General features: G+C 51.0%; 1 protein-coding gene across 6 annotated transcripts in view; it reads left to right on the top strand.

Annotated features, from left to right (window-relative positions):
* The window catches only part of SFXN5 (sideroflexin 5), a gene marked incomplete at both ends in the record, with an annotated part of 122,007 nt that overhangs the window by 83,981 nt on the left and 13,936 nt on the right, over positions 1–24,090 (top strand). For 2 of the 6 annotated variants that reach the window (XM_080711008.1, XM_080711007.1), the window contains 3 exons: positions 11,821–11,936; positions 14,474–14,559; positions 21,914–22,031. The exons of 1 other annotated variant lie outside the window; for it this stretch is intronic. In XM_080711008.1, coding sequence (XP_080567134.1) covers positions 11,821–11,936; positions 14,474–14,559; positions 21,914–22,031 — 320 coding nt within the window. Of the gene's footprint in view, positions 1–11,820; positions 11,937–14,473; positions 14,560–21,913; positions 22,032–24,090 lie in introns of those variants that run through there. 3 more of the 6 variants (XM_080711012.1, XM_080711009.1, XM_080711010.1) reach the window with 3 other exon arrangements.

The raw sequence follows: 24,090 nt of genomic DNA, 5'->3' as shown, positions 1-24,090 counted from the left end.
TGCACCCTCTTCGTATCCACCCTTTTGGTTAACAAACTTGGGTTGGATGATCGAGGGGCCTGAGACTAGCTCATCCGATTATCCAGCCCTTCTGGGTCATACTTACCCCATCTGTAAAGCAGAGGCACTAGAATCTCTAAGCAAAGTCTTCATGGGGACTAAACGTGTCAGTCTTTTGGCACAGCACAAATTCTCCTATAGCCCAGTTTCCTCCACCTGCTTTCCCCTGGTGGCAAGAACCAGAGGTGTCACATTCCTGCCATTAGAGAACTTGTTGGGGGCCCAGGGGTAGTCAAATGCTTGAAATGACCCAAAAGCAAATGTTCCGGTGATAGAGCTATGAAGTTTCATAGAGAGCGGAGTATGAATGATGTCTGTTTAGCAATATTTCTAAAGCATCTTCCAACACTTCCTAAATTTTAGGAAGTTAATATCAACTAAATTATTTAGGTTGGTTTGTTTTGAAGAGAGAGAGAAAGATCACTAGACTGTCATCGAAGGACTGTGTGGGCACAGTGGCATGGAACTGAGGCGCTCTGGAAGGATGCTCTTGTCAGAGCTTCCTGGAAAGATGGGTGGGCTGGGCCGCCTGCCAGAGTTGGGGGCAGCCTCAGAACTGGCATGGACCCCAGTGTGCATCAGGCCGCAAGAGGACGTTAGTAGCGGGTCCAAATCAGCCAGAAGGAGGTCTCTAGCCGTGCGGCCCAGGCCCCCACAGTTTTTTCCTGACTGCCTTAGACAGAGGAGGCCTGTGGCTCCCATTCAATGAACAGGGACACCATCTTGGCAGAGCTGTGGGTTCATGATGAGAGCACAGGATCTAAAAAGATCCACAGAGGTGAGCTGATGAGCTCTCACAAGATATAAAATGTGCCATTCAAAACACATAGATGAGCCAGACGTGGTGGCACATGCTTGTAATCCCAGCATTCGGGAGGCTGAGACTGGAGGATCACGGTTCACAGACAGCCTCAGCTACTCTGCAACGCAGTGAGACCCGGTTTCAAAATAAAGAACAAAAAAAATAGAGCAGGAGGTATAGCTCAGAGGTCTAATGCCTCTGGGTTCCATCCCTAGACCCACACAAAAACAAACAAACAAACATAGATGAGCTGGGTGTGGTGACACACGCTTGTAATCCCAGCATTTGGGAGGCTGAGACAGGAGGATTGCGGTTTGTGGACAGCCTCGGCTACTTAGGCCCTTTGCAACTCAGTGAGACTCTGTTTCAAAATGAAGAATAAAAAATAGGGCTGGGGGAGTGGCTCAGAGGTAGAATGTCCCTGGGTTCCATCCCCAGTACTGAAAACAAAACAAAACAAATCAACAAAAAACCCATATAGATACACAAAAAAGGTTATGATGCTGAGACCTGACTTGACCAAAGTACTCAGGATGAAGACTTGGGGAGTGAGGGATGCAGAGGGTTTCACGGGCTGTATGCTCAGAATGGATCCACCCTGTGGTGTGTGGCTCTGATGAAATTTCCTCAGATTTCAGCTGCATTTCTAAAGATAGAATGTCCAAAAACGGGCGTACGGGGCACAATGATGCTCACCTATAATTCCAGCTACTCTGGAGGCTGAAGCAGGAAGATCGCAAGTTAGAGACCAACCTAGGCAACTTAGCAAGACCCTGTTTCAAAATAAAAAGAGCCGGCCGGAGCCAGGCGTGGTGGCGCACGCTTGTAATCCCCGCGCTTGGGAGGCGGAGACAGGAGGATCGCACAGGTTCGAAGCCAGCCGAGCTGGTGTAAGAGACCCTGTTTCAAAAATATAAAATAGGTCTGGGAGTGTAGCCCAGAGGTAGAAGGGCTTCCAGGAACCCCAGTACCACCACCAAAAAAAAAAAAAAAAAAAAAGAGCTGGCCGGGCGTGGTGGCGCACGCTCGTAATCCCCGCGCTTGGGATGCGGAGACAGGAGGACTGCGCAGGTTCGAAGCCAGCTACACTGGCTTAAGAGATCCTGTTTCCAAATTTAAAACACATAAAAATAGGTCTGGGAGTGTAGCCCAGAGGTAGAAGGGTTCCATCCCCAGTTCTACCAAATAAATAAATAATAAATAAATAAAAGAGCTGGGGTGTAACTCAGTGGTAGAATGCCCCTCGGTCAGTCCTCACTATCCACCAGAAGAGAGTCTATAACCAAAGGAACTCCAGTTTGTGGGAGCCTAGCAAGAAGAATAGGAGCTTTTGAAAAAAATGAGTCTTTTATTGGAATGAGCTGTCTGACTCCTGGGTTTAAGGGAAATATTTGATTAGCAGAGTAGCCCAGAAAGCTGTGTGGGACATTTACACGTGGCCACATCACCTGTTTCTGGGCAGCTGGCCCGGGATCTGGCATACAGTAGGTGCCCAGCAGATATTTATCGAATGAATGGCCTTCCAATTCACAGATCTTATTATTCCTAAAATTTAGATGGCAGAGAAAGCCAGAAGCACAGAATGTGTGTGTGTGTAGGGGTGGGGGTGATGAAGGCAGGAGGGAGCAGGTTGGAGCTTTGAGTATGAGCTTAGGGCCTGAGCTTTAGCTTCTGGCTAATGGGGAGGGTCGCAGGGTCTCATGCTAGGGAGTACCTGTGATAAAAGGGAGCTTTCCAAAGCCGGGTGTGGTGGCGCACGCTTGTAATCCCAGCATTAGGGAGGCTGAGACTAGAGGATCGTGGTTCACGGACACCCTCAGCTACTTAGTGAGGCCCTCTGCAACTTAGTGAGACCCTATTTCAAAATAAAGAATAAATATAGGGCAGGGGGTATAGCTTAGAGGTCAAATGCCTCTGGGTTCCATCCCCAGACCCACACACACACAAAAAAGGTAGCCTTCCAGAAGACGGGTGCCTTAGCAGGAATCTTCTATTAAGAGAGTCCCAACCTCAGAGTCAGCCTGCACCTAGGTTTACAGGCAGACTTTTCAGTCCAGGAATTCCCAGTCCTGAGTTGGTGACACTTGAGTATGGGTTGTGAAACTCTTCCCCAGGGTCTCAAGCTTATTGAAAAGGAGATCTGTGCCATTTAGCACCACCTCTAAGGTGGAGTAGCAGGGATATTGTGAAATGGAGCAAATATTAGGGTCGACATCCTCATTCAATAATCGTCCTATAAAGGCTGAAGAGCTGTGTTCTGCCATTTGTGTGAGAGAATGTGTGTGTGAGAACGTGTGTGTGGGAGCTCGTAGGCAGGTGCTGCTGCACATGCATGCACACTGTAAATGTAGACGCATCTCTGGCAGGACATGAAAGCCCGGAGAAGGTGGTCATGGTTGGGAAAGAGACTTACATTTTATTATTCACTCTTTTATCCAATTTGAATAATTTACCAGATGCACATGTTACCTGCAAAATAGTAGAAAGGAGTGAGGCAGGGAAAGAAGGAGGAAGGGAAGAGAGAGGAGGGGAGCGAGGCCAGGAATGCCGGTCCCTTGTGCAGGTGAAGAAGTAAAATTTGCCATTGCTGTGTCCGGCTTTGGTCTGCAGTTAAAAGTGGGAACTCAGCCTGGTGTGGTGTCGCATGCAGTACTTGGGAGGCTGAAATAGGAGGATCACAGGTTTGAGGATAGCCTCAGCAAGTAGTGAGATGCTCATCAACCCAGTGAGACCCTGTTTCAAAATAAAAATAAAATAGGGTTGGGGTGTAGCTCAGAGGTAGAATGCCCCTGGGTTCAATTTTCAGTACTGCATAAAAAAAAAAGAAAGGAAGGAAGGAAGGAGTGAGGAAGGAAGGAAAAGAAAGAAAGAAAGGAAGAAAAAAAGAAAGAAAAACTCCAGTCTCCTGGTTGCTGCCTGAGTACTTTGTTCATTAATGAAAATGGTTCTATTTTTTTTCTGATAACATTTAATTGTTTAAATAGTCTTACTTCTCTCTCCAGAGATAAGTTTGATATATATCCTTCCAAACTCAAGGAAACACTTAAATGTATATGAATCTGTGCTTGTATATTATATATTATATCCATTTAAACATAATTGAATATAAATGGGATCAAATATGTATCCTTGTCTGTAAACTACTTTTTGCCTTCACAATAAATTTAGGATGTCTTTCCATGGAAGTCATAAAATTTTAACTTAACCTTTTTTTTTTAACAGCAGCAATAGTTCACTTCATGGATATTTTTAAAAATTATGAAAGTTGAACTAGCCACAGTAGCACATGCTTGTAACCCCAGGACTTGGGAGGCTGAGACAGGAGGCTGAGACAGGTTTGAGGTCAGCCTCATCAACTTAAGGAGACTCTTGGAAACCTAGCGAGGACTTGTTTTGAAACAAAGAAAATAAAAAGGGCTGGAGGTGTACTCAGAGGTAGAATGCCCCTGGGTTCAATCCCCAGTACCAAAAGAAAGAAAGAAAAGAAAAGAAAAGAAAAGAAAAGAAAAGAAAAGAAAAGAAAAGAAAAGAAAAGAAAAGAAGAGAAAAGAGAGAGAGAAAGAGAGAAAGAAAGAGAGAAAGAAAGAAAGAAAGAAAGAGAAAAAGGAAATGCTAGATATACTCAAGGCCCTCCATTTAGGATATTGTTTTCCAGTCCTGGGGATGGAACTCAGGGCCTCACACGTGCTAGGCAAGAGCTCTACTGCTCAGCTCTATCTCAAGCGTGTGTGCGTGTGTGCGTGTGTGCGTGCGTGCATGCGTGTGTGTGCATGTGTGAGTTACTATGGATTGATCTCATTGGTGTTCTACCTCTGAGCTGCATCCCCAGCCTTATCTATATCTGTCTAATTTTTTAAGTGTCTCACTAAGTTGGGGAGGGCGTCCCTAAGTTGCCGAGACTGGCTCTGAACCTGTGATGCTCCTGTCTCGGCCTTCTAAGTACTGGGGATACAGGTGTGCACTACCTCGCCCAATCATCCTCAGCCCTTTAAACAAGGCATCACTAAGTTACCACCCTCTGACCTCAAACCTACAATCTTCCTGCCTCAGCCATGGCAGTAGCTGGGATTACAGGTGTGTGCCACCACACCCAACTTGCTTTAAACATTGACATTTATTCCACCATGCTATACATATCGTTTTGAAACTTGCTTTTCATTGCGGTCTTGAGATTTTATCTATCTTAATCCGTATCCATCCATTGGGTATTCTGCTGTGTGACTAGCCACCGTGGACCATTCAGGGGTGTTTAGGTCGTTTCATTTTTCTTTACGCACGGTCCTGCTCAGATAACCTTGTACACACATCTGTGTGACCGACAAGCAGTTCTCCCTGGGCGGGGGTTTTCAAATCTTTGTATCATATCCACCATGGAACTTGAAAACAGAAAGAAACCGATCTGAGCCCTACCTCAGCTTTGATTTCAGCTTAGAATCTAGGAGCAGGATGAGCATGTCAGAGACTGGACCCATTTCTAGCTTTACTAGGAATTGCCATGCTGGCTCTGACTGCACCTGCAGGGCATGGACATTTGTTCCCCTATGTCTTCTTCAATACCTCGGCAGCACTTGGAATTATTTATCTTTTAAGGTTTTTGTCCATCTGAAATGGGTTGTTTCGCATATAATTTGTATTTTCCCAATTCCTACTATGGTTAGCATCCTTTCTTAACTTTATTGGGCATTTGGGTTTCCAGGTAGAAGGAAACAAGAAGGAGATCCTGGTTTTTAATCATATACAAAAATAAATTTTGATAAAGACCTAAATTTAAAAAGTAAAATTTTTTAACTTTTTGAAGAGAATGTAGAGGAACATTGGAGTAGCATAGCTCTTCCTCCCCCTCCTCCCCCTCCTCCTCTCCCTCCTCCCCCTCTTCCTCTCCCTCCTCCTCCTTCTTTGGCAGTACTGGGGATTGAAGCCAGGGACATTGTACCTCTGAGCTACAAGCCCAGCTCTATTTTACTTTTTATTTTGAAACAGGGTCTCACTAAGTTGCCCAGGCTGACCTTGAATTTCCTGTCTCAGCCTCCCAAGTACTGCGATTACAGACATGTGCCATCATGCCCAGATTAGTAGTAGAATTCCTTAATGACACAAAGAGCATATGCCAAAAAAAGAAAAAATTGCTTATTTGATGAAATAGTCAATTACATGACAAAAGACATCTTCAGCAAAGTGGGAAAAACAAGCCACAGGCCAGGAGTAACCATTTGTAAACCATTTACTCAAAGAGAATTAGTGTCTGAAACATGTAAAGAAGTTTGCAAATTGATTATTTTCTTAGATTCAGAAATCTGTTTTTGACTAATAATAAGATTGAGTTCATGTGCATTCGTTTTTGAAATATTTATGCTTTTTTTTTTTTTTGTGGTACTGGGGTTTCTGGAAGCCCTTCTACCTCCGGGCTATACTTCCAGACCTATTTTATACTTTTTTATTTGGAAACAGGGTCTCTCAAGCCAGCGCGGCTGGCTTCGAACCTGGGCGATCCTCCTGTCTCCGCCTCCCAAAGCGCAGGGATTACAAGCATGCGCCACCACGCCTGGCAATATTTATGGATTTTATTTATTTATTTATTTATTTATTTATTGGTGGTACTGGGGGTGGAATCCAGAGGCTTTCTACCTCCGGGCTATACTCCCAGACCCATTTTATATTTTATTTGGAAACAGGGTCTCGCTAAGTTGCTGAGAGCCTCACTAAGTAGCTGAGGCTGGCTTCGAACCTGCGCGATCCTCCTGTCTCTGCCTCCCAAGCGCGGGGATTACAAGCGTGCGCCACCACGCCCGGCTAATATTTATGCATTTTAATTCATATATTTTCCTGTGATTTTGATCACTCCATCTTTTTCTTAATAATTTCTAAAACTTTATTTATTGCATGGATGATTTGAGCTGAAATGAGCAGAAACCTTCCACTTAAACTGGCTTAAGTGATAAAGGAATTTATTTTATAAAGCATGAGCCTTATGTGAGGCGGCCAGGCCCTTCCTCTCTTCCTTCTGACTCTGCTCTGCCGATCATGCAGTGAGTTTCATCTTCAAGTTAGCACCCCTCTCATAGTTGTAAGATGGCAGCAGCAATTCCAAGCATCACACCTGGACCCAACTGTGTCCAGAGGACAAAAGGCTGTGTCTGCCTGCTACCCTTTCTCAAATGGGAGGAGACTTTTCCCAGGATCCCCAGAAGATGTCCCTCATTGGCTAGGTTTGGGTCACGTGTCCCTTTCTGGACCAATCACCACCAAGGGAATGGTAATCACTATTCCTCTGGACTAATCTTTTGGTGGTAGAACAGCTGTTGGAAGTCAATTCCATTACTCTTTATATCTTAATATCAGTGGTCCTTTGTTTATCATGGATAATAAATATATTTTTCCAGTTTCTCATTTCTTATAATATGAATTGAAAATAGATCTTGACTGTCATATTTCTAAGATGGCTTTTGAGGTAAGTCAAACATAATCACACTCTATTGTAAAAAGTCAAACAATATAGAAACATTTAGCATAAAAAAGTGGAAGTTTTTCAATAACCCCAAAGTCTCAAATTGACTTCCTTTCTTCGAGGGCAGCGCTCTGTGAGCTACGAGCCTTTCAAAATATTACCTGTGGATTTATGCACACATATATATGTGTATACCAATTACAGGGTTTTTCATACAGTAAATCATCACATACTCAGTAGCTTTTTTTTCACATAACAATTTGTTTTGGAGATCTTCCCATGTGAGTTCCCTAATGGTGGACATTTAGGTTGTTTCTAATTATTTGCTCTTACAAACAGTGCTATAATTAACATCCTTGTAAATGTCTCTTTGTGCATATGGGCAAGCATTTCTTTAGGGTAGCTATCTATGGTTTGGCAATTTCTACTGCCTTTAATTGCATTGCCTGGTATCTGGCAGACGATCTTCTGCATGTACAATAACTTTTCATGTCCTTGCACCATTCTAGTGTAAGTTTGAAAAAGATGTTTTAGGCAACAATTAGGAATCTAAGTTTAAGTTCAAATTCTGTGTGGATCACTGTGGTCGGCTGAGGTGACACTTGAATGAAGAGATTCCTCTGCACGTGGCTAAGTTCACGCAGGAACAGGCAATAATAGTGTAGGGTAAGCACCCCTGCCCTAGCGCCCCCAACATCCATTGTAAGGCACATCGTGATTTTTAAAACATTAAGATATGGGGAAATGCATCAGAATTGAGGAGTTACAGTAGCTTATTTTCCCTGAATCAATAGGCCACTGATCTACCTGTGTATTTGAATGGTCTCCCGCCCTGAGAGTTGATACCACGGCTTTCCCACCCATCGGCATGCAACACAGGTGGGCGCGTCGCTGGACTGGGCTACTGCACTGACCTCCTTGTCTGTTCTGTGCTGGGTCGGGAGCCAGCTGCCCTGTGGCCTTCCTGCTCAGAACTCTCCTGCGCATTGGGCTACTGCGTTTTCTTCTTCCCCACACTGTCCCTGTTACACTGGGTGCTTCATTAGCTGTTCACAATCTGCATGATTTTGCATCGCAGTGGGTTGGATGTGAGAACATCTGCAGCAGTCAAGAGCATATTTCCTCAGGACGCGACACTGAGCTTGCTATCAGCACGAAGCAATCTCTCTCTCCCTCTCTCTCTCATTCCATGACATCTCCTAGCATGGCTGCTCCAACATCAGTTATGCCTAAGTCTTGAATGGTGTCAATCTGAGTTGAAAATGTGCCAGCTTTCTTAACATTATCACTAACAGACTGCTTAATTAACCTGCTGATACCGTCAATAGTAGATCTTGCTGGTGTGTCAGGAAGGAGACCCATGGTTGTGGTTGGGGTCTCTCTCTCTCTCTCTCTCTCTCTCTCTCTCTCTCTCTCTCTCTCTCTCTCTCTCTCTCTCTCTCTTGCACACGCACATGCACACACACACTTAGGATCTAAGTGTCTCAGTGTCCCTTTCTAGGAGCTAGACTTCCCAGGAGTGAGATGGGAAGAACCTGGAAAGGTTTGAAAGGGATAAGGCAGAATCAAAAGTTCTCAGACCATGGGAAGGAAATCACTACCAGGCTGGCATTCTTTTTGCTGAAGACGGGGCAGGCTAGTAGCTTGCACATACAGAGGTGCTTAATAATAGACCCCAACAGAAATCAGTGAACAGAAGAGATGGTAGGGCGACGCCATGGGCGTAGGCATCAGCGCCATTCTAGGGTGGAGCCCAGAAGTTGCCATCATCCAGAGGTGGGCTTTAGGGCTTTCTCTATCTTTTTCCCATCCCAGAAGTTTAAATGAGAGGGGCATCATGGGTCCCCATGAGTGTCCTTGGAGAGGCTGTCTGTGGGAAGGAGAGAGGCTGATTCCTTTTGTGCTGCGTCTTTTGTCTCCCATGGTTTTGCTTTTGAACCAAAGTCCTGCCCTGTCCTGCTGTCCCGGCATTCTACATTTGGAAATTGTAGAGAGTCAGTGAGATGCCACCATGAGCCTGGGACTGGTCTGCCACGGTTTCCAAGACCACTCTCTCTTTGTCTCCTCTACACATGTACACACAAAATGGGGGCTGGAGACAATTGAGCTGTCTCCCCTTCCCCTGCCCTGGTGTGGGGCGGGTACAGAGGCTGACATTTTGTGTGCGCCCAGAGATCCCATGGAGACCCTAAACGCTGCCTGCCCGTTTATGCTTCAGAAGGCCCAGTAGGAGCTGGGCTCAAGTGTTCGCACTGAGCTGGCAGCCCTGACCTTAGGGGATGCTCATTCCTACAACCACATTCCTGCACTCTTGCCCTTCCTGGAACGGTGGCTGGCAGTGGCAGTGGGGGGCATTCTAAGAAGGCAGGGATCGGTGCCCTTCAGGGCAGGAAACCCCACTGTCCCCTCTAGTGGTGTTTCTTGGTTTTCCTGGGCACTGAGGGTCTGGCAGCCCCAGGGGAATGGGGGATGCAGAACATCCCTGCAGCCACTAGAGGGCATCTCACCAACACAGAGGCCAGGTGCCAGCTTCCCAAGGCCACCCTGGGGGGGCTTTCCTGAGCCCTGAATCCTGACCATCCTTGGACTGGCATCAGCTCATCTCTGGAGGTGAACCGGGAGAGACACGGAGCAGAAACTGGAATCTGAGCAAGATGACCCCAAGCCCAGGCGCCCAGCCCCTCCTCCGGGTCCCCTGCTGCCTGGAATCTCCTTTACTTAGGTTGACCTTCCTAATTCATCTCTGGCTGTGGTTAAAACAAGGGTTTTTTCTTTTTTACCAAGTAACCCTTCGTGGTGGGGCCTCCTGTGCATCCCAGGAGGCTGACGGTCTCTCTGGTCTCTACCCACTAGATGCCAGTAGCAACCCCACCCCCATTCCCAGATTGTGACCATAAAAAATGTCTCCAGGCGTGGCTAATTTCTCCCCAGATCGCCCCTGGTTGTGAGCCACTGTTTAAGACAGGTGGAGGGGCGCAAGGCTTGAGTCCCAGCCGAGAGTGTCTGCCTGTGGTTAGCGCAGCGGAATGGCGGGTGGCGACGGCAGGGACGCTCAAAGATGGCATCCGTGCTCTAAATACATGTGAGAGCTGTATTTGCTCTCCTGCTTTTCCCCTCCAAAGATTGCAGAGCCGCTCAGTCTTCGCCTGGGTTTATTCCGCCTCCCGACTTTCTTAAAATGGGAGACTGAGGCTCCAGAGACCCCGGGGTGTCAAGCCACCCCTCAGCTGCAGAGCCCTGTCCCCCAGCTGTGAGCACCCTAGGCCACTGGGCTCCCCAGCTGCCGGCTCAGCCCCGGGAGCGTGCGTGGGCTCCTTCTCACTCTGCCTGCCCACTGGGCCCTCCAGCTCCCCAAACCCAGTGCCCCCCCACTGGAGTGGGGGAAGCAGCAGGTGCTGATGCTAATCAGTGTTCACAGCCCAGAACTGCAGTCGCTCCCAGGCTCACACACTCCCCAAAATTAAACACTCATTATACAAAATTAATTGACATTAATTAGCAAAAATTAAAACTTTAAACACAGCAAGGCGCTTTGGGGGGAGGAGTGAAGCGGGCGGGCTCTGCATTTGTCACCCCCACTTCCCACCCGCCCACCACCCCCAAGTCTCCCCACTTCCATCCTGAAGCAGGGCTGCGCCTCACGCATCCCAGCGCACACGAGCCGGAAGAAGCACCCTACGCTAGTGGCCCGCCAAAGGGGGCCTGGAGACTCCATGTCCAGTGCTCACCTAAGGAGCCAGGACCTCCCCTCAGCCCAGGTCCCTGTGAGATCTCAGCCGAGGCAGAGAGGGGCATGGCCAAACAAGGAAGTCAAACACTGGATGAACGTGTCCCCCAAAGCTTCAGCGCCCTGGGCACCTGGAGGTTTAGGACTGTAGCTTTTCTGCCCTGTCCCACTGAGCAACGTGACCTCAGATAAGTAACCCCCCCCTCCAGCCTTGCTTTTCCATCCATATGATGAGGGGGTGGTGCTGGGTGAGCACTGAGGTTCCTGCCTGCTCTGGCACCTGCTGTCAGGGACACAAATCTCTGGGAACTTGATTCACTGTGAGGCACAGGGACTGAGTGTGGGGACTGGCATTTCAAGAGGATGGGGTGGCCCGAGGGGTTACTGGTGGTGGAACCTCAGACCCCGGGGGAAACGCATGTGGAGGCCAGAGAGCCCTCCCAGATGGGCATCCGCCCCACCTGCCGTGGGGCCTGCCCCAGAGGAGAGGAAAGCACCCTCGATCCGGTGGCAATTCTCTAAGCAGACCATTTCTCCTCTAACACCTGTTATTTTCCACCTTTGCTCCCCAGGTTCCCGAGAGCCTCAAATCCCTCACCAGGCTTTTGGGCACAACACACACACACACACACACACACACACACACACACACACACACACCCTTCGTAGCATAAACCTTGATGCAGGCCCTTGTGGCAGGGCTGGGGAGGCCTGGCACAGGAGGAGCTGTGCCCCGAGGCGACCGCCAGCTCCCCTTCACTCCTGCCCCTGCCCCTCTCTCTCCAGCCAGTGCCAATATCTGCAACGTGGTCCTGATGCGGTACGGGGAGCTGGAGGAGGGCATCGATGTCTTGGACACTGACGGCAACCTCGTGGGCTCCTCCAAGATCGCAGCCAGACACGTAAGTTGCCTGGGGCGAGGGGCACGGGGGGGAGGGGGGCTTCTCTCCCGGCACCCCGGCCTTGCGTTCCTGCCCCCTCTTCCCCTCCCCCACCTGTATGAACATGGGGCCTCAAAGTCTTTCCCCAGCTAGGCCTGGCCCCCAGATAGTCCTTCACTTCTTTCCAACCTCGCCTCTATTTCTTGACTCAGCCCCTCAGGACACAGCTCCTCAGACAAGGTGTTAATTGGTGAGGGCAGAGGGGACTCCCCGAGAGCCCTCTCTCCATCCCTAGGCCTTTGCTTCCTCTGGGGTACGACCGGGAAGCTGGCCGCTAGTTGCTTGTGGCCTGTTAATAGGCACCTCTGCAGAGCTGGCGAGCTGGGAGCCCGGCCCCTCTAGGGATTTCAGGCTGTTGCAGCTGAGAGAAGAATGTTTTGTTACAAGACCCTGCTTCACCTCTGGTTGCACAGTCAGTGCCTGCACTACCTGTGCTTTCCCAGCCTCCTCCTGATGTGGGGCTGTGGGTCGGCCTGCCACCCTGGGCTCTGGCATCTGAGTGCTGGACTGGGGCAAGTGGTCAGCCCTGAGATGGCCGAGCACACCCAGCCACTGTCTCTCAACACCTCCCACCTAATCCCACGTGGGGCCCATGAAATCTCGCCTGAAGCCTTCAGCCTGAAGAGCCTCCTTGGTCCCCGTGTCCTCTCCCAAACAGCCTCTGTGCCCATCTGGACTACCAAAGAAAGGAGCTGGGGCTGCACTCACATCCTCTGCCCCTACCCTGGCCTTCTTGACACTGACCATGAAGGACTCGGGAAGTTCCTGGGAGAGGATTTTTTTTTTTTGTACTGGGGATGGAACCCAGGGGCATTTTTCCCCTGAGCTACACCCCCCAACCCTATTTTTTATTCTTTATTTTTTGAAACAGAGTCTCACTGAGTTGCAAAGAACCCCACTAAGTAGCTGAGGCTGGCTGCAAACTGCAGTCTTCCTGTTTCAGCCTTCGAATGCCAGGATTACAAGTGTGCGGCACCACATCTGGCTTCCTCGGAGAGTTTTTCAGCACTGAGCTGAAAGAGAGGGTTTAGCCTCAATTTTCTATCTGGCCCCAACCTCCTACCTCCACCTTATCCCTTTCCCGAGCTGCTATGAGAGAGGTAATGTGATAACTCCCTTGACTGGGCCAACCGGCCAGGGAAACCAAGCTCTTCTGCAGCCCTGGGCTTCCTGCACCTGGCTCAGTTTGTCCCCTGCTGTCTGGGGGAAAAAGGTCCACGGGCTCTGCCATTACTTGACACCTATTGAGGACAGGAGCCCACAAGGCTAACAGGACTTCCCACAATGGCCGTCTAAACAGAACTGCCACCAGGCTGGGCCCCAGGCTGTTGCCCTATGAGGACCCCAGAGAGCAAGGTCCAGGCAGACCCTGGATGGGAGCCCTGCAAGAGCTCAGCAAAAGTATGTCCCCTTCTTAGCTGGGCATGGTGGTGCATGCTTGTTATCCCAGCATTTGGGAGGCTGAGACTGGAGGATCGCGGTTTGCGGACAGCCTCAGCTACTTAGTGAGGCCCTTCGCAACTCAGTGAGACCCTGTTTCCAAATGATGAATAAAAAAAAAAATTGGGCAGAGGTTGTAGCTCGAAGGTCAAATGCCTCTGGGTTCCATCCCAGACCCACACACACAAAAAAAAGTATGTCCCCTTCTCAAAGCCAATTCTTGTCACTAAGAAAGACTCATCCTGTGCCAACAAAGACAAGAGCTTCTAAATTATTGTTTTGAGGGATGACAAATCTCTCTATATATTTATATCTATATTTACACACATATTTTAAAGTAAACCCCAAGCTGGGCATGGTGGCATACACTTGTAATCCTAGCCTCTGGGAGGCTGAGAGGGTTCGCGAACAGCCTCAGCTACTACTTAGTGAGCCCCTTTGCAACTCAGTGAGACCCTGTTTCAAAATAAAGAATAATAAAATAGAGTTGGGGGTGTAGCTCAGAGGTAGAATGCCCCTGGGTTCCATCCCCAGTACCACGAATAAATAAATAAATAAATAAATAAATAAATAAATAAAGTAAACCCCAGAATCTCTGCCCTCCCTTAGCTGCCTGGCTCAGGGGGCCCAGGTTTGTTCTGGGCTTTCTGGTACCTGCTTTGTTTTGAGAGCATCAGACCCTCCTCTGCATCCGCATCCGTATCCGCATCTGCATCCACATCCGCATCCGCATCCTGGGCCAGGGAGGCTGCTCCCTGACACCTGGCGGACCTCCCAGAGCCCAGGCCCCTTCTTGGGGCTGCTTCTGTTACCACCCCTCCCCCACACAGTGGCAGGTGACAGGAATCCGCTCTTTCCAAATGTGCTTGGTGAGAAGACAGAGGTGGCTTTTTTCTGTTGCCTGGAATCTGGCTTTGTGAGCAATTCCATGAATAATTCCACGCTGCCAGATGTGCTTAGCAGCAGCACACCCCACACCTGGGGGCTCTGGGGTGAGGCTGCCGCCAGGTGGCCATCCCCCACCCGTCATCACAATCACAGCCTGTCTCACCCCTCAGGCCCTGCTGGAGACGGCGCTGACGCGGGTGGTCCTGCCCATGCCTATCCTGGTGCTCCCCCCGATCGTCATGTCCATGCTGGAGAAGTGAGTGGACAGCTGGGACAGAGGGACTGCTGGGGAGGACATTGGGGGTGGGGGTGTGTGTGGGTGCAGCGCAAGGGATAGGGAGCTGCTGTCTCTGTGTGTGAGTGTCTGTGTAGGTGTGAGTGTGTGTCTTAGTGGACAGTGCCGGACCACTGTGAGATCCTGGTAGGAAGGCTAGCCTCAGGACCAGCGCCAGCCCTGCAGGCAGCCGCCATGAGCCACATCACCACCTCGCCGAGCCTCGGTTGCTCCACTTGTAAAACACAAATAGTAATAACCTCCGGGCCTCGCTCAGAGGGATGTTCTAAGGACACATATTTGTTTTGACTGTAAAGAAATAAGAGAACATAATATTACCAATAACAGCGATTCCAGTAATGAGTGAGTGTGAAATTGAGTCGTGGAGACCGATATGCTTCTGGAAGGAGAGGCTGAGCTGGGGAGGGGGCCAGGCAGGCCCTGGGGGCAAGTGTAGACCCAGGAGAAGGCAAGGCTGGGAAGGTGTGTCCTTCTTCCTATGGGTGCTGCCATGGGGGCTCCTCAAGAGACTGGATTGGTGTAGGATAAGGACAGGGTTAAGGGGCACTCCCTGGGGGGTTCTGGGACAAGGACTTCTCACCTGATTTCTTGATCTTATAATCCTAATGGTAGTAACAATTAGCAAATAATAATAATTATAATTATAATTATTATTATTATTATTATTATTATTATTATTATTTCATGGTGCTGGGGATTGAACCCAAGTCCTCACATGCACGAGGCAAGCATTGTGCCATTGAGCTACACCCCCAAGCACTTACTACATCCTAGTCCTCTCTCAGCCAGGTCTCTGCTCAGATGTCACCGCCTCTGAGAGCTTTCCCCTGACCACCCATAAAAATAGCCTCCATCACTTCCTTCCCCCTTGCAATGCCTTCTCTTTTTCTGCAGCACTGATTGATGTCCAAGATTATTTATCTAGTTGTTTGTTATCCTTCTGCTCCACTAGAATGTAGTCTGGTGCAAAGTAGAGGTCAGGAAGAGTTGTTGAATGAATGAATGAGTGAATGAATGGTCAGGTTTAAACCTCAAAACAGTGCAGTAATGTGTTATGATGTCCCCATTTCACGGATTTGGAAAGAAGACAAGGAGAGGTGTCATCTGTGTCCTACTGCATGTTAGGGAACAGTAGAGCCAGGGTGGTCAGTAGTGGGCTGTAGAGCCTGGCTGGGCCACCTGGGCTGCCTCTCCAGTCTTCAGGCTACGTCATAACGTGCATGAGTGAGGGTCCTGCCCTGCATGGAGATGGGAGGGGGGGGGGGACGGATCAGGGACCTGACCTGGAGCCTGTATTGTTACCAAGGAGATGGGCGAGCGCCATGCACAGGTCAGCTGCAGGTGAGACTGCGCAGCAGGTGATGGGCCAAGGTGACCTGGAGAGGAGGGAGTGCCCTGGGCCCAGCAGCAAGGAGAGCTGGTCTCCAGAGAGGGGCTCAGTGAGCAGGATGGGGGCTCTGCAGAAAGGAGGGCTGTCTGGGCTGGGTGTAGGACTGTTCGCTGGATGCTGGGGAGTCCAGGCTGGCTGAAGAAGGCATACTCACAGGGGGCCCTATGTACCAGTGTGTCCATCCCTGGCCCTAGAAAAGGGCAGAGAGCCTCTGTGAGTGTGTGTGTGTGTGGGGGGGTGTGTGTGTGAGTGTTGTGGTCAAGAAAATTGCAACAGACCAAAACAAACAGGTTGAGAGGGCAATTTCTTTGTGTGTGTACATGATGGGTTGACCATCCCATCATGAACTGAGGTTATCCCTAAATCCCAGTGACTGGGTGCACACAAGGAGATGGGGGCAGGTGAGAAGGTGGGGCTCTGTCTTCAAAGGTTGCTGAGTACTGAATTATGGAACTGTGAGGCCAACCGTTGCCCGTCGCTTGCACCCATCTGGGGAGACAGAACACTCACTTAAGATAAGCAAAGAAGCTTCCTTACTCACAGGTAGGGATTTATGGCAAGCTGGTCCCCTCACCCCCGAGGCTCAGGAAAGTCACCCAGGAAGGTTGGAGTCTCAGCCACCTATGGCCCCTGTAACAGTACTGATGAGGGTGGTTTTACACCCTCAAGGGAACTCGCTGGGCTGCAGCATTGCAGGACATTCTCTGCTAGGATGAGGGACAAACCCGGGCTGAAGTCCTTCCTGTCTCAGGCTGGTGTATTCCCAGCACATTCTACAGGTATCCTGAGAACTACCAGCAGGAGGAGGTGGGAGGCTGGTTGGGCCAATTCCTTCTGTGGGAATTTTCTGGGAAGAAACATGATCTGTGATGCCTTCCCAATTTGCATCTAAGTTGGGTTTGCAGAAAGTGGAAGGATGGTTTGGGGACTTAAATTTGGCTTTGGGAGATGGCATGAAAATTATTCTAGTTCTGAACCTCCCCAGCCAGGGATCTGTGTAGTGGCTGAGATGCCACATGGTCCAGCCCCACTCAGGGTCCACAGAAGCCCACCATTGTGTAAGACAGCTGAAAGGTTAGCTGTTTGGCGCTCCTGGCAGCCTGGTGATTGAACTCCTTCCCTGGAGTTCTTGGGAGGGTGGTTGGGGAGAAGAAGAGTCCAGTCCGAGTTGCCTCAGGAATATCAAGATGAACAAGACCCAGTCTGCACCCTCATAGAGACATTAATCTCATACATACCCTAGAGCCACAGGAAAGAGAGGTAGGACCACGTGGCGGGGTGGACTGAGACTTCTGGTAGGGAAATAAAAGCTAGGTTCCTTCTCTATCACTTTCTGCCAGGCTATTGACATCATAGCCTCAACCTGGGTTCCCACCTGGGAAATGAGGACTCTGCCCCTCAGCACCTTGCTCCCTGGGGCTTTGCACCATCTACACCATTTTAGCTCTTTACCGGGGCCCTGCCAAGCACCCGGTGGTCTTTGGGTGCTGGTGCAGGGCCTTTACTGAGGAGCCCTATGGGAGAGGCAGCCCCCACCCTTGGGGAGCCTGGGTTGGGTGAGGAATTCCGGACAGCCAGAGAAAAAAGACAAAAGAACACTTACAAAGCAGCCTACTTGCAAATTAATGGAGCGCAAACTAAAACTGCTCCAAGTGCTGGAGGAATGTGCCGCCATGGGGTCGACCAGCTGTTGTGTGGCGGCAGGGGCTGGGACCCGGTGGCTTGCCTCCGGCCCCACATTATCTTCTGTAGGAGGAGCACCCGCAGCCCAAGAGCCTGGGCTTCTTGAGAGGATCGAAGAGAGGTGAGAACTCTGTGAGCTCCACTGTCCTTGACTGGAGACTGAAAGGAAAGTGAGGCAGCCCAGAGCCAGGGATGCTCAGAAGGGATGCAGGCACACACCCTCCCCTGCAGCAACCACCAACCAGAGCCAGAGGAGCCCCCAGATGTAATCCCCCAGCTCAGCAACAGGCTCACATGCTGGGTCAGGAGGGCTCAGCTGGCTCCCCAGCCCTGCACCCCTGCCCCGAGATAGCCCTAAAAATGCACCAGGCTGGGCCTAAGCTTGGTGGGTGACTGGCCACACCCGCAGTGGGTGTCTGAGTCCATCCCCATTCACTCCCCAGTATCCGGGTCTTTCCTTTATCCAGCATTCGCACATCTCTCCATCTGCATATTTTAACTCCCCCAGCTGCCTCTCCCAGCCCTCCCCGCCATTTCCCTCTCCTCCGCCCCTCCCCCGCCCTGCTGTGTTTGCTTGGCTCCGGGCTGGGTCTCCTCCGTAGCTTAGGTTTGGCTGCAGCCTTGGGCCAGCCTGCTTCTCAAGTGGGAAGAATGGGCCTGGGGCTTCCTGGACTCCCTGCCCAGAAGAGACTTCAGCCAACCAGTCATCCCTAGGACAGGAGCCCAGGTCACAGGCCACAGGAGAGCTTATCTATGCAGTGTCCCCCACCCCAAATCCCAAGGACTGAGCCCTGGCCTGCCTTACCTGCTGAAGAGGGAGCGGAGCGTCACTCTCTCCCTCCACTCTTCCCTGTCAACCACCCCTGCCCTCAGCGGCCCTTGGAGCTGTGCCTTCTGGAATTCACACCCTCAGTCACTGCCACTTGAGCAGGAAGTCAGCCTGGCATTGGCATTCCACAGCCTGTGTGCAAAAAGAGTTGAGAGCAAGCCCTAGTCCTCTGCAGCTGATGTAAGCCCCAAACCCTCAGCTGGTCTGGGCCTTGCTCCAGCCCCTCCTGCCTCCTGAGGAAGCCCAGACCAGCCCCTTTCCTTGCCTTGGGCCGATTGTGGCAAGAGTGCAGGCCTGGCCTGGCCGGGACAGGAGGGAGGGATGGGATGAGCTCGATTCAGGTGCCTTTTTCCTGCCTCTCTAGATTCTGTGGAAATCCTGCTCACGAGCTCAGCTCAGGCTTAATTCAACAGCTGGACAGATCTAGGGTCTGGGCAGGTGAGGAGGGCCAGAGGACAGATAACTCAGCCATCAGGATCTTAATTTCTTCCCCACACAACATAAGCAATATTCACAGAAATAACGATACACATTTAGCTCGGTGTCGTGGCACACACTTGTAATCCCAGAACCTGGGAAGCAGAGACAGGAGGATCTCAGGCTCAAAGCCAGCCTCAGCAATGTAGTGAGGCCCTTAGCAATTTGCAAGACCCTGTTTCAATATAAAATAAAACAGGCCTGGGGGTGTAGCTCAGAGGTAGAAAGAACACGCTGGGTTCAGTCCCCATCACTATTACTACTTATTCTGATGATAATGACACACAATTATGACCACTTACTAAGGGCCAGGCCAACTCTTTAAGTTGCATAGAATTAATAAGTAATTGCATCTTTATCAATACCTGAGCCGGAATATCCCCGGACAGGGATTCTCAAAAGTATAATCTGGAGATCACCTCTTTTAGACTCTGTTTTAAACTGGGTATGTTTAAAATGCAAATTCCCAGGCCTAATGTCAACTGAACCAAGATATCAGGGTCCAGAGCCCTTGAGAAATTGCCATTTCAGCCAGCTGCCCAGCATCCCAGAGCACACAGGCGTTTAAGAACTGCTGCTCACTCCCAGTGTTGCTGTCTGCTCAGGGCCAAGCGTTGTTGGAATCCCCGCCCTAGGAGGTAGGGGTGACATGGCGTTTGCCTGCCCACCACGGGTCCCTGCCCCTGGAGTGGGAGAGGAGGAGAGCTGTGCTGGTCTACCTACCATTACTATAACCAGTACCTTAGATAGTGAACGTACAAAGAGGAAAGGGTTATTTGGGCGCAGGGTTAGAAGTTTCAGTCATCAATCTATTGCTCCTGTTGCCTTGGCCTGTGGGGAGGCAGAGCATCATGGTGGAAGTGTGTGGCAGAGCAGCCCGGCTCCCCTTATGTCCAGGAATCAAAAAAGAATGAAAAGAGGGGACTGGGGTCCCATTATCCCCTTCCAGAACACAGCCCCAGTGACTGACTGGAAGATCTCCTACTAGGCCCCGCCTCTTAAAGTTTCCTCTGCCTGCCAATAGCGCCAAGCTGGGGACTAAGCCTTTAACACAGGGGCCTTAAGGGGACACTCAAGGTACAAAGGATAGCGGAGGCCTCTCTCCTGCCTGTGGCCAGGCCCAGGTCTGCTCCAGGCGTGGAGGGGCAAAAGCATCCACTCCGCAGGGCATGGTGGTACACTCTTGTAATCCCAGCATTCAGGAGGAGAAGGATCAAGGTTCATGGACAGCCTCAGCTATGTAGCGAGGCCCTGTTTCAAAAAATAAAAGGACTAAAAGAAAATAATAATACTAGGGCCAGGCCTCGTAGCACAAGCTTGTAAATCCAGCATTCGGGAGGCTGAGACTGGAGGATCATCGCAGTTCATGGATAGCCTTAGCTACTTAGTGAGGCCCTCTGCAACTTAGTGAGACCCTGTTTCAAAGTAAAGAATAAAAAATAGGGCTCAGAGTCAAATGCCCCTGGGTTCCATCCACAGACCAGAGAAAGAAAGGAAAGAAAGGAAAGAAAGGAAAGAAAGGAAAGAAAGAAAGAAAGAAAGAAAGAAAGAAAGAAAGAAGGGGCTGGGGGGGTATAGTTTGAAAGTAGAATGCCCCTGGGTTCCATCCACAGACCAGCAAAAAAAGAAGGAAAGAAAGAAAGAGAACAAAAGAAGAAAGAAATAGGGTGCTGGGAGTGTAGTTCGAAAGTAGAATGCCCTGGGTTTCTTCCCTGGCACTGCCAAAAAAAAATAAAAATAAAAAATAAAAAGGATCATCTACTCCATCCCCTTTACACCAGGGCTAGTCCTGTGGAAGCCAGTACAGCTACCAAGGTCAGATTTAGTGTCCACCAAACATCTTCTGGCAAATGGTTCAGTTATCCATCCTGCCGGCACCCTGGGGCCTCCCCAAGTGGGATGCCCCAAGTGGGATTCCCCAAAAAAGGGCCTGCTTGGTTATACAAAATAGAAAGCGCCAATGAACTCATGAAGGTGCGTGCAGCTGGCATGGCCCCCACTCTGTCAGGGAGCCCCCTCTCTCCTAGAGCTAGAGCACCCAAGGCCCTGGAGAGGGGCTTTTCATACACCTCTCTGCCTGGCAGGCGTCCCACCTCGTGCGACAAGCTGGGTATGCCGCTGGCAGAGGGTCCTGAGGGAGGGGGCACTCACCGCAGCCCTGCCTGCCCCCTGCAGTTCTGCCCTTGGCTCTGGGTGAGCTTCTGGATGAGTGGCTCTTGGATTGAAGCTGATGAGCTGGCCAGTGGGGTGTCTTCTGCTCCCCGAGCCATGTGTATGTACATGTGTGTGTGCATGCATGCGCTTTGTCTTCTCCCCCGGGGCCGCACCTACTCTGGTTTATCTTCTGTTTAATTCCGAAGCTCTTCTGGGGGCGATCTTACACTCCTGCCTGTCTCTCCAGAGGTGGGGACCCACAGCCTCTTCTTTCCTCTCTCCCATCTGTGACCTTCTTTTATTTTTTTGTGGTACTGGGAATGGAACCCAGAGGCCTTCTGCCCCCCAAGCCATGCCTCCAGATCTATTTTATATTTTATTTGGAAACAGGGTCTAAGTTGCTGAGAGCCTCACTAAGCTGTTGAGACTGACTTCCAACCTGCACGATCCTCCTGTGTCAGCCTCCCAAGTACTGGGGTCACAAGCATGCGCCACCACACCTGGCACATGTGACCTTCTTGGCAGATGGCTGGGCCCACAGTGGGGGGTGTCCCACAAGTGCTTGCTGATGGCCTAAGTAGTGGAGGATTCCATCGGCAATGCCCCTCAGGCCTGTGGAGTGGAGCGACAGTGGGGGACGGCCTTGAAGACAGAATTCTGCGAGGTCTACTGAGCCAGAGGCTGTCCTGGCCCTGAGAATGAGTGGGACCCAGCGTGGTGGCCGATGCCAGCCCATGCAGCTTTTGGGCCTCACCGGGTTCCTCCTTCTCTCTCCTCCATAGGACCGCTCTCCTGCAGGCGCGTCCCCGGCTGCTCCTCCCCGTGCATAGCCTCGTGTGCCTGGCAGCCTTCGGGCTGGCCCTGCCGCTGGCCATCAGCCTCTTCCCGCAGATGTCGGAGGTCAGTGGGGCCCTCGAGGGCAGGGAGGGCTGGGAGATGCAGTCGGCTCCTTTAAGGACTGATACCGATCCAGTGCTAACTCCTTAGCACCGTGCTAGGCACTGTAGTTAGAACTGTGGCTGAAAGTGGGCCGGGCTCTGAGCTCAGGGTTGAAGGTTGAGCCGTAAACACAGTGATGGTACAGAGAACGGCAACTAAGAATCAGGAAGGGAGAAGTTCTGCCGGGGGCCTGGAGGCTGGCCTGGAGTTGGCCGGGTGGGGAGGACATGTGGGCTGAAGCGGGTGGCACTCGGCAGGTCCCAGGAGCTGACCAGGCTGAGAGCAAGGTGAGGCAGGCTGGGCTGGGGGGTCGGGCTAGGTGGCGTGGGGAATTTGGGTGCCAAAGCAGAGAGGGAGTTGCCATCCCTAGGGCTGTCCAAATCAGGACCATGGAGCCGTTGTGAATCTGGGTTGGAGCTCTGGAGAAGGAACCATCAGGAGGCTGTGGCTGGCGTCCAGCGAGAGATGATGGCGACTTGGACTGGGCTGCTGGCAGTGGGCATGGAGAGAAGAAGGGCCTTTAAGAGAGAAGTGGGGCCGCTTCTTGGGGCTTCGTGAAGAATTGCATGTGGTGGGAGGGAGGATGTGCTGGGTGGGATGTGCGCCTGGCTTTCTAGTTTTAAAACCGGAGGTACTACGGAACAAGATGGAGACACGAGGAGGGGCAGCTTGAGGGAGGACAGCGGGTCCACTTGGATATCCATGGGCATGAGGAGCCTGTGGAACATGCAAACGAGGTTCCCTGGGAAGTTGGCGCTAGGTCTAGAATCCACAAGAGAGGCCTGGGCTGCAGGGATAAAGGCAGTCCTGGCCAGGGCAGAGCTGGGCCCTGGGCATCAGGGTTGACTGGACAGGTCAAGCTTCATGAGGTTGAAGAATATCTGTTGTCTTTCAGGCAGCGAGAGACAACCCTGTTCCTAAGGTGTGGGATTGAGGTGGGCTTGGCACCAGGAGAAAAAAAGAGAGCCAGGCCCTACAGTTGGAACAGATGTGGTATCGAGAGGGCTTTTAGTTACTCCTCAACCCTCCCTTTTTTTGTGTGTGGTACTGGAGATTGAACCCAGAGGCGTTCTATCTCTGAGCTACACTTCCAGCCCTGTTTTGTTTCTAATTTTGAAACAGGGTCTCACTAAGTTGTGGAGGGCCTCGCTAAGTTGCCAAGGCTACAAACCTGTGATCCTCCTGTCTCAGTTCCCAAGATTGCAGGCATGCACTACCATGCCCAGCTACTTTTCCCTTTTTTAAACAGGAAGGACTTGGAGCTTGTGTAAATGCAAAGGGGGTGCACAGGAGGGCAGATGAGGATGTTGAGAGGAGGTGGGGGAGCAGAGCCCACGAGGAGGGGAGAGCCCCCTGCCCACTGTGGGGCGAGAGAAGAGTGGGGCCCATGGGCAGGAGCAGGCCAAGGGGGCAAAGGATGAAGGAGGTGTTCAAAGTGCCTGAGATTGTGAGAAGCTGGGACTGCAGGCAGAGAGGGATACTTCTGAATTTGTGGTTTCAGGATTGGCCCTGTTTTAGGGAGCCTCCCCCCAAAATGGCCATGGGAGGTGTGAAGTTCCAAGAGGGAAGTTGGGGGAGGTGAGGACCAGAGGCCCAGAGCCTTAGAGTAGGAGGTGGAGACCCGGGTTCCAAGCCCCTAAGTCCTTGGAGGGTGAGAGCTACAGCCGCTGCCCTCCCCTGAGCCCCAGAGTCTGGGGAGGAGACTGGCAGGCTGGGGCCCCTGCTTGGGGGACCCCAGTACTGCTTAGGAGCGTGGTGTGTGAAATGAGCTGGCAGTTACCTCATGTTCAGAACTGTGTCATGAGGACGGGACACCCTCCCTATCCCTGGGAAAGCTGAGTCTCGGAACTCCCAAGGGAGTTGAGGGCTCCAGGTGGTCCAGAAGTTCTCCATGGCTCCTGGTACCTGCATGTGAAGGGCTGGGCTCCCGCTGCCTGCAGTGGCTGTGCAGTCAGCCCGTGCCCATGATTCTAGGAAGGGCCCGAGTCCCCTAGGTACTGGCAGCAACACGTTGCTCAGA

Source organism: Muscardinus avellanarius, assembly GCF_963383645.1.
Source record: "Muscardinus avellanarius genome assembly, chromosome: 15".
NCBI classification, from domain to species: Eukaryota; Metazoa; Chordata; class Mammalia; order Rodentia; family Gliridae; genus Muscardinus; species Muscardinus avellanarius.
This window is presented reverse-complemented; position numbering and strand designations above follow the sequence as displayed.